The sequence below is a fragment of the Lolium perenne genome, chromosome 3 (assembly GCF_019359855.2).
Source record: "Lolium perenne isolate Kyuss_39 chromosome 3, Kyuss_2.0, whole genome shotgun sequence".
In the NCBI taxonomy this organism is placed as follows: Eukaryota; Viridiplantae; Streptophyta; class Magnoliopsida; order Poales; family Poaceae; genus Lolium; species Lolium perenne.
The window spans coordinates 190,482,716-190,493,074 of record NC_067246.2 but is presented as its reverse complement, the minus strand read 5'-3'; the positions used below and the strand labels follow the sequence as shown (position 1 = coordinate 190,493,074).

General features: G+C 46.9%; 1 protein-coding gene across 1 annotated transcript; it reads right to left on the bottom strand.

The window, feature by feature from the left end:
- Positions 1 to 1,628: 1,628 nt before the first annotated feature.
- LOC127339728 (uncharacterized) lies at positions 1,629 to 7,155 on the bottom strand. Its single transcript, XM_051365547.2, has 4 exons — positions 4,673 to 7,155; positions 3,492 to 3,599; positions 2,710 to 2,819; positions 1,629 to 1,949 (listed from the first exon to the last, which is right to left on the bottom strand). Exons 1-4 carry the CDS (start codon positions 7,014 to 7,016, stop codon positions 1,872 to 1,874), a joined length of 2,640 nt encoding a protein of 879 aa, XP_051221507.2. The 5' UTR covers positions 7,017 to 7,155; the 3' UTR covers positions 1,629 to 1,871.
- Between the last annotated feature and the right edge of the window lie 3,204 nt (positions 7,156 to 10,359).

The window sequence follows — 10,359 nt, the reverse complement described above, 5'->3', positions numbered from 1 at the left end:
GCAGCCTCCACTGATCCCTTCTGCGGCGCCTTGGAGAGGAGGAGAGGAGGCGGCAAGAATCGGGGGAGCAGGACAGCAGCCGGTCTGGAGGCAGACGTGGACGAGCGCGGGGCAGTTGGGGACGACGACGGAGAGGACGTTGCGCGGGGCAGTTGGGGACGACGGCGGTCGGAGGAGGAGAGACGGCACGGGATTGGGGAGAGATGAGGCTTTTGGTTGGCCAACCGATTGGGCTGGGGGAGTGGTTGATCGATCTAGGGTTTCACCGTGCCCCACGCGCGTAGGAAAAGAGTGTGACCCAAACAAGCTATCCTTGCTGCCTCTGTCTGTCGGTCCCACACAGGTCTGGTCCACGAGTCATGGACTATCTAAGAAAACCAACAGGTGAGGAAATCTTTTACGCATCGAACGGCTGTGGTGAAAAGTGGGACTGAGGAGAGCAAAACGCACGGACCAGATTGGTTTGCCCCTCTCAGATGGCCTGGTTGGCTGGGTAGTCTTTCAACATTTATAGGAGAAATTGCAACATGAGATCAAATCTCATTTTATTTTTTCTTTGAGAAGCCCAGTGCACTTACATTCTATCTTTCTCTAGTTTCTCTTCTCGTTCTTGCAAAATTCCCAGTGTTTGTTTATGCACACCATCCAAAGGCACCTTTTAAGAAACTCATGTGTTTTAAAATCCTGTAGAAATTTACACTACATGACATCTTAATCCTATATTATTTTTTATTCCTAAAGTTCTCCAAACCAAAGAGGACCTAAGGTTTAAGGCCCAACCATGAATTTGAGCAAATTAAGAGTCCAATTACATGCAAAAGTATGATGAAGCTAAGCCACTAGAAATTCATCCTTGTACTGTTGTAATGTTAGAGTGCGTGTGTAAGATTTATGGAAAACCATGTACACTGAGAAAATTGAAATGCCGATGTTTTCAAAATAGTTTTGGTCGACTCGTGAAGCACCACCTATTCCTATGTCTCGAAATACCTTTGGCATCAAAGCCATTCAATAGCAAAAGGGTTTGTTTTCAACATTTAGCATGTAGAACCTCATTGAGAAGAGCAACTTACGAGCTTCTCCCTAGGTTTGAAAACACGTACTTTTAAAGTTAGACATGAGAATAAAATGTCTAAAACATTTGAATAATTGTAACTTCCTCTAACTAAGTTTGGAGGCCTTTCGATAGGACGGAGGAAGCATATTTAAGAGCTGATTCTATGTTTCAAACTTCAAATATTATGTGCACCTGCATTAAAAATAGCTAGTATTGATTTGTATTTTGTACAAAAAACATGTTATGTAATGTACTTCCAACTATACTACACAGTTCCCTTTTCACCTTTTTTAGGTCTCCTTGTAGGTTTTTCTCTCCATTAGTACCTATGTTCTTCACCCAACTCTTTTTGGAGAAATAAAAATCAGGCAAGAAATAAGTGCCCTAGATAAGAATCTCAAGCAAAGTTTGCATGATTCCTTCACATGTTATGAAGCAACTGAAAATGACAAAACACTATCTTTTCACAGACTAGATTCGGGGACACTATCTTCAGCTTTCATATTTATCCCCAAGCTACATGCCGGATTTGAACTTTGTACATCTTTTTTTTTTTGGACTCGGCAATACCTTCGATTGATGAAGTCAAAAAGATTTTGGACAGTTTATAAGGAAAACCGGCCGAAAACCATACAACACAACGCACCACGCCGGCCCCGAGGCCGCGCCCCCACACGAGCAAAATGCCCGTGCCAAAAAACTGCAAGAATACCCACAGCAGCATTTTCAAGTTTTCCTTTTACTTGTTTAGACTGCGTTTCAGGATTTCTGGTATTACAGGAATCAACCAGGTATAGAGAACCAACATTGATTACTAGCCCTGGTTAACCAGCTCTGGTGGGTGAGGCGACGCAGCCTGCTGGACTGATATCCGAGGCCGAACATTCCGCTCCTGAAACAAAGAAATTGGAATAGATTCAGTGCACTGGCATTGCTGTACTCCTACCACCGACAGGAAAGTGTGATCATAATAATGATCAGAGACGGTCAAAATTGAAGCTACCAAATAAGACAATTTCTAAAGCTCCAGACCTATCAGAAACCAGAGTGGTTATATTATAGAAGAAGAGCAGGGAAGAGAAAAGCTTCATATGTTGGCTGGGTTTCAGGGTAGGTGACATGTTTGCTGTATGCATCGTTTCGATGCGGAGGCCAGGGCATGTTCCCCTATTCGAAAAGAAATAAAAAAAAGGGGGTGGTGACATGTTTATTACAGGAGCTGGCATGGAAAGGTTTACAAGAGTTTCGTGAGTAATGCCCAGAACATGAATCGCAATGACACAGAGAATAAAGTTGACATAACTGTTTTCAGGGTGAAGTTTTGACATGATTGATTAATTGATATGATTGCGTAAGGAGCACAACTTCTGATCCTATTCAATGGATGGTGACGTCTCTATTGGTAAAATGGAGTAGTAAGTGTAATGACGCATTTTGTTCATCCCAGAAATTAATATGTTCTGGGCCGCATAGGTAATATAGCACATTTCCCAAATCATATGCATAGGGATTGTGTAAATCAAACAAGCTGGATGCATAGCAGATTGGTGCTACTTTTTGCAGTGGCATATAATCTTTTCTTGCTCGAAAATATTGCAACAAAAAAAGGCTATGTACCAAGTTAATTATGTGCATAGTCAAAGTTCACTTACTCCAATCTCAGTGACGAAAAAGCACAAAGAACATTTTACAGCAGGAGCCCCCAAAGGATACATCAACAATATCTCACATCGTCCACAGCGTACATTACCAACTTCATGGGCTGCAACAGAAATTTAAGGTAAGGTACCGTTGGGAAGCATATGAAGATGTTATGTTTCAACACACTTGGGAGGATAAATATGAGAACATATAACCCCACGATTATATCATTAAGTGTGTCCGTGTTCCAAAAGCTTTTAAATTGACATAAATTTGAGCTGGTAGCCATAAAAGCTAGTAGACAAATATAACGTAAGGTACCGTTGGGAAGCATATGAAGATGTTATGTTTCAACACACTTGGGAGGATAAAAATGAGAACATATAACCCCACGATTATATCATTAAGAGTGTCCATGTTCCAAAAGGTTTTAAATTGACATAAATTTGAGCTGATAGCCATAAAAACCTAGTAGAGTTGTAAGAAGTTCAGAATCCTCACATTGCTGTTAAGTGGGCCAGTGTTGATATAAATATAAATGACATCTCATAAAGTTTAAACCATGATAGATGGACAGAAGAGTAAAGTTGCAACTTAAAAACTATTATACAGAAAAAAGAGACATGACATAATGTTCAGCAACCAGATAAGAATTGTGTGGTAAATACAGAATCGAGTGAAAACGGAACTTTTGGAGTTTTACCTCCCTAGAAGTCACATCAGAGGAACAAAATGAATAAAAAGGAAACACGAAAAGTAGACAACTGTTGAACAAAGCAGAAATAGTACGTACCTTCCAATACAAGGTTTATTGTCCGACAGCCAGCACACTGTACATGAACAGCCCCTCGAGGATAAGCAATAAGTTCACGGCAGCTTCCACATACCATTTGACCCATTTCTGTACAAAGTTAATATATTGAACATTTGTTACCCAAAAAAAAATTGAACATTTGTTACAAAAAAAAGTAACCAAAATCTACAACCATGTCACATTTCAAATACATACAGTATGATTTAATAGACTTCATATTCATGTGTTATGCCACTGATATGTAAAATGTGGCCGCACTCATATCCAATAACTAGTCAAGGTCTGATAACACTGCCCGCATATTCCTAGGCCAGGTTTGATAACACTGCCAGCAGATTCCAGGGTCGTCTATTGTCTTGTTCTAAACAGCCTAAAGAGAATTCTCATGGACAACATCAATATGTACATCAACCAGTGATCCTAAAGTCTTAGGAGCTTTATGCATGCATGCTGTCTCACCAGCTCTTCATCGTTCACCTTGTTCAGTCAGATGTATAGTTTGAGCGTGCAGTTAAGTTAATTAATTGCCTCCACAAATCATTGCTGGGTGAACATTTACATATAGCACAGTGCTAAACCAATTAGCTAGCAAATAACATAGTTGGTGAACATTACAGTATTTATGCTAATTGTCTCCTATAGTCCGTTCAATTTGTATTTGCTAGCCCATGTGCGTGCACAGTTCATGACTATGAGAAAGTAGAACGAAATAATTCCACAGTGTGATGTGATTCCACAAAGCGCCTTCCAGGGAAATGATGCATAAGAAAACTCTAGAAAGTAAAATATTGCTTCTTGTTACAGTGTCCTAGATTCTTAGTACTTTGACGTGATACTTATAACGGTCCAGTTGTTAATACTATCGGCTACATAAGTCCTCCATCAGTACCATGCTAGATTCTGGTGAGAAATTAAGATCGCCATAAAACTGGCGAGGACGTCCAATTGCCTGACAAACACCTGAACAAGCTACATTTATGCACAAAAAAGTACAGCAACTTTGTGTTGCATCTAAGATGGGCATGTGATCCCAACATTATTCATCAATAGACATGAAACTGTGTCATGAACTCCATTGACGGCAAATAATTACTAGCACAAACAATAGTAACTTTGTAATATATATATGCAATGCAGCAAATAGATGGAACATTAGTAACCTTTGCTGACGAAAGGAGGCGGTGGTGGTGGCAGAAGTTCCAAGTTGCCCAATGAACAGGGTGCAGCCTGCATACTTGGTGAAGATGGCTGATGCTGTCGCTGGGGCGATGTCCCCTCTGCTCCATTCCCTGATAGCAGGAGCTCTGTAGTTGAACGGTCCATGTTTGTATCCATTGCCTGCAATGCAGGCAGCGGCTGAGTTGTTTCTTCTGACTTCAAATCCATATAATTTGTGGCAGGTACATCTGGCTTGGTGTCCACAGCATGCGTCTTCAAAGAAATCACCTGTGGCTCTAGATGTGGCAACAACCCCTCAGAACCACTCTCCAACGGTGGTGACAGAATGAGTGATGTGCCCTCTTCAATTGCCCCCAGCAGAGGCACTAGATGATGCACTTGATCCAATGCCTCTATAACTGACTCAGTGGCAGCCATATCAGCCAAGACCTTAGGCGTCTGAATTTCAGGAAGAAGAGGAGGCAATGGCAAAAGCTGCAAGTTCTCATGCCCTGAAGTCACCATCTCGAGTGAACAAGCAGTACTCTTCTCCTCAGGAGTTGGCAGCTCGTGCAGTTGTTGTGGCAATGCTCCACTCTCCAATGATATCTCCATGTTCACATCCATTGCTTCCGGTGCAGGCGATGGCTGAGCAGCTTCCTCTGACACTTGTTCAGCTTCACTGGTGACTGAATCGTTGCAGGTGTATGCAGTCTGTGCCAAGAGTGGAGACGGTAGCAGTAGCTGTGGTGACTTAAAATCCTCAAACCCCAGAGGTGCCATATCTGGCGAACAGGGCACATCTTGCACAATGGGAGAAGGGGGTCTAGGATGTTCCTCTTGCAGTGACCCCTCCATTCCACTCTCTAAGGGTGCCAGCAGGGGATGTACAGCATGCATGTCCACATCCATTTCCTCGAATGCAGGTCGTGGACCAGCCTCTTCCTCCAGCTTCACGGCCAAAGGCTCCGCTGCAGCTGCTTCTTGCATGATATGTGTAGTCCCACACAGAGGAGTGGATAGCGGTTGCCATGACGATCTAAGACTCTCAAACCTGGGAGGTGCCATCTTCGGTGAACAAGTTTCAGACTGCGTCATTGGAGTAGTTGATCTCAACAATGGCAGTTTCAATAACACCTCCCCCTTGCTCTCCAATGGTGGCAGACAACTGCGTGCACCGTCTGTCTCCACATGTATTGCCTCCAATGCTGGCACTGACAAAACCGCTTCCTCAGTTTTTACTGTCCCTGCCTTGGTGGAAATCAAATGGGACGAGGTATATGTGGTCTCATTGGGTGGCGGCAGCCTTGACAAACTCTGAGACCCAGGAGGTGGCATATCTGACGAGCAGGGCTCAGCTTGTGTGATGGCAGAAGGTGGTCTCAGCAGTGGCTGTTGCAAAGACCCAAATGATGGCCGAGGAAGGCCAGGTGCAGTGTTTATCCTTGCATCCATAGCTTCCAATACAGTCAGTGAATTCGACGCCTCCTCCGGCATGGATGCATTTGGGAATGAGTGTGTAGTTGTGACTGACAGGTTGGGAGAGGGTAGTGGCGGCCATGAAGATTCGAATTTTTCCGGCGACCAGGGTCCAGCCTCTGTTGGGGAAGAAAGCGGCATAGGCATTGGGAGTTCAAATGACTCCTCAGCCTCACTCTTACATGCTGACGATGCACCAGGCTCAGCCGAAGTCACTGCCATTGCATCGGTCTCGGCTGTGTCAGGCGAGGCGCGTGCAATGTCAGACGGGGCGGGACAGCGAGGAGAAGGCGGCTGTGCTCGCTCTGAATTTTCACACCCCGGAAGCATGGTAGGACAAGGTGGCCGCGGATGCTGTTGCGGCAAGAACCCCTCTTGTCCACTCTTCAGTGGTGGCTTGGACACCATTGCTGCCGAATCAGCGGGGGCCGCATCCGACAGGGCGCCTGGGGGACTAGATGGGGTCGACGGCGGTGGAGTACCGGCCGCCGCCGAGGGCGCCAATATTTGGGGCGACGGGGATGGCGACGCCCCCGTGGTCGCTGCCTCGGGGCAAGCCTCGACCTTTGGCGGCGGCAAAGGCGAGGTGGGCCCCACTGGTTCCGTGGCTTCGAGCGCAGGTGGCGCGGAGAGCGAAGACGGCCGGGCCTCCTGCCGCGCTGTTCCGTCCTTCGGCTCCGGCTTCGGCACCGGCGCCGGTGATTCGTAAGCTTCCGGAGACGCCGCGGTGGCAGTGGCATTTCGTGGATGCGGCGGCGGGGTCGGCTTGGTGTGATCTGATTGGACTGGCTCCGGCGGATCGGGGTCGGTGGGTTGGGGGTTTTCTTGGGGAGGAGGTGCGGAAGGGAATGGTGGCGGTGAACCCATGGGCTTGCTCTCCGGTGGTAGCTCGGGGCTCGGCGCCGTCAAGACGACGGGGAGGAGAACCGCTGAGCCTAGTCGCGACAAGAATGTGCTCCAGTGCTTGTGGGGTTTAGCGTACTCGAACTCAAATCCTGGTCGCCCATCTTGCTTGCTGTTGCTGAGTGCTGACCGACCGGCAAAAACAAAGGAGCACGGAGCCACGGAAATTCACTGTTCCCGGTGGAGCAAAATCTGAAGAACAAAATAATGTCGATGTCCGAAATGAGCACCCTCAATTCGCTGTTTCCGGTTTCATCTTTCGTTGCCCAAAAATCGCGTATGTGGCAAGGGTTAACGTTTTTTTTTTTTTGACATGAAGGCAAGGGTTAACGTTGAGACTGTTGACTTGTTGGTTAAGTTGTGCCCACATAGGCTGGATCGTCGGAATTACCGTCTTTGCTCTTTTGAATGGGATAAGAGGGGAAGTGAGGGCGTCGATAACGAATGTGGGCGGTGACGATGATGTCTGCATCCGGCACATCTTTTTTTTCGCGGGGACACGCCAAGAGCGTGCCTAATTTTTATGGAAGGTAGAGGTTTGAATACAAGAACGGTACCACTCGCTGCGAACAGCAAGCGTAACCCAACACCACACACCACACCACAGACCAAACAACCACACCGCAAAAAACCTGTCCTAAGATAGGAACAGAGCCGTGTCTCGACCGACGCTGGACATCTCCGAAGAGGACAGCTCCAAAAGGAACCTCCTTGTCGACGCACCATCAGAAGGAGATCGATGGCAGGACTTGGAAGATCCCGAGAAGACATCCACTAGGACAAGCCAGCAGTGGCGTGCATAGCGCCCCTGGAGAAAGCCTTGGACCGCGCGAACACCGGAGGAAAGCAACAACAAACCTCTACGCCGTGTCTTCATGCCCGATGCTCCCAACAGAGTTACGACGTCAATGACGTCGCCATCATGCCGATCCACGAATCGAGGCTTTCGCTCGAAGACAACAACCAGCTCCAAGCAGGTTAGGGAGATTCCGACACTCCTCGGCGGCGCCTCCGAGGAGGGGAACGACACCCGCGGGGCGCCGTCGCCGTCGGCCCGACTGAGCCAAGCTAGACTTTTGTCTGAATCATCGCAAGCCTCCCCAACCCCCGGAACTGGGGCATACCGTCCGTGAGGCCTCGCACCACCGCCGTCGCAGCCCCTCGTCGATGAAGTCGCAAAATCCGTAGAACTCTGAAACACCCACCGCATGGCTGAAGGCTAGGTGAAGACTCCATCTCCAACTCCATCCCGGCGAGGCACCGCGGCCTTCACACCCACCGACACGAAAAACTGCAGCCACCACTCCCGCTCCTCCGGCTTGAGCTGGGGTAGCAAGTCACGGACGTCGCCCACGCCAGGCGAGACGTCCATCACAGCATCCCAGCCCGTCAGACCCAGATCGGGCCCGCAAGCCCATATCGGGCCCGGGCCGCCAGCTTCCACTCCTGCTCCAGTGACGTATGTTGGAGATATGCCCAAGAGGCAATAATAAAAGTGTTTATTGTTATATCTTAGTGTTCATGATAAATGTTTACATCCCATGCTATAATTGTATTAACCGGAAACATTAATACTTGTGTGTATTGTAAACATAAAGCAGTCCCTAGTAAGCCTCTTGTTAAACTAGCTTGTTGATTAATAGATGATCATGGTTTCCTGATCATGAACATTGGATGTTATTAATAACAAGGTCATATCATTAGGTGAATGATGTGATGGACATACACCCATAGTAAGCATAGCATATGATCAAGTCATTTAGTTCTTTATGCTTCAAGCTTTAATATGCATAGTAACTTAATCCTTCGACCATGAGATCATGTTAATCACCTACACCGGATGGATGCTTTGATGACACCAAACACTATTGCTTAAATGGGTTGTTATAAAGGTGGCATTAAGTGTTCGGAAAGTATAGGGTTGAGGCACTTGTATCAATAGTGGGATTTGTCCATCCTAATGACGGATAGATATACTCTGGGTCCTCTCGGTGGAATGACATCCAATTAGCTTGCAAGCATGTGACTGGTTCACAAGGGATATCATATCACGGTACGAGTAAAGAGTACTTATCGGTAACGAGGTTGAACCAGGTATGGAGATACCGACGATCAAACTTCGGATAAGTAAAATATCGCGAGACAAAGGAAATTGTTATTTTATGTAAATGGTTCTTTCGATCACGAATTCATAGTTGAATATGTGGGAGCTATTATGGATCTCCACAGGTCCCGCTATTAGTTATTGATCGGAGAAGAGTCTCGATCATGTCCGCATAGTTCTCGAACCGTAGGGTGACACACTTAAGGTTTGACGTCGTTTTAAGTAGATATGGAATATGGAATGGAGCTCGAATGTTGGTCGGAGTCTCGGATGGGATCCAAGACATCACGAAGAGGTTCGGAATGATCCGGAGAATAAGATTCATATATGGGGAGTCATTTTCCGGGGTTCGGGAAAAGTCCGGTGTTTTGACCGGAGCTTCTAGAAGGTTTTGGAAGGACCAGAATAGTCCGGAATATTATGGAAGGTTCCGGAAGTGTCCGGGACGACCCGGGATGTCTAAGAAAGTCCGGAGGGTTCCATAATAGGTGCAACCACGTTGCCTTAAGGAAAAATAAGTCTTTCCTTAATGCAATTTCGAAATTGGCAAAAGAGTCCGAGTAGGAGTAGGTTTTCGGAACCGGAAACCTATCGGAACTCAGTCAAACTTGGGGGCAGGTTTATGGACGACCCAAGGGGCTTGGCAACCTATTTAAAGGGACCAAGGGGCACCCCAAGGGCACCTCAAGTCGCAGCCCTAGCTCCCCAAGTCGCAGTACCACCCTGCGCCCAAACCCTAGCCCCTCTCCTCCTTCCTCCTATTTCTCCCACAGTGCTTACGGCGAAGCCCTGCCGAAGATCTCCACCGCCACCGTCACCACGCCGTCGTGCTGGCGGGATTCTGAGGAGGATCTACTACATCCGTTGCCCGCTGGAACGGGGAGAAGGACGTCGTCATCAATAATGAACGTGTGACCGAGTGTGGAGGTGCTGCCCGATTGTGGCACCGTCAAGCTCTTCTACGCGCTTTTCAAAGCGGCAAGTGATCGACTACATCAACAACGAGATCTAATCTCGTAGGCTTTGGAATCTTCAAGGGTTAGTCTCATGATCTTCATCTCGTTGCTACCATCTACTAGATTAGATCTTGGCTTGTTATTCGTTCCTGCGGTAGGAATTTTTTTGTTTTCTATGCTACGAATCCCATCAGTGGTATCAGAGCCGTGTCTATGTATTGATTGGTTGCACGAGTAGAACACAATG

Coding starts and splice junctions, on each gene's coding strand:
- LOC127339728 (XM_051365547.2), bottom strand. CDS start 7,016: ATGGGTTCACCGCCACCATTCCCTTCCGCACCTCCTCCCCAAGAAAAC. Junction 3,600..4,672: donor GCCTCCTTTCGTCAGCAAAG/GTTACTAATGTT, acceptor AACTTTGTACAG/AAATGGGTCAAATGGTATGT. Junction 1,950..2,709: donor TTTTCGTCACTGAGATTGGA/GTAAGTGAACTT, acceptor TCTTTGTTTCAG/GAGCGGAATGTTCGGCCTCG.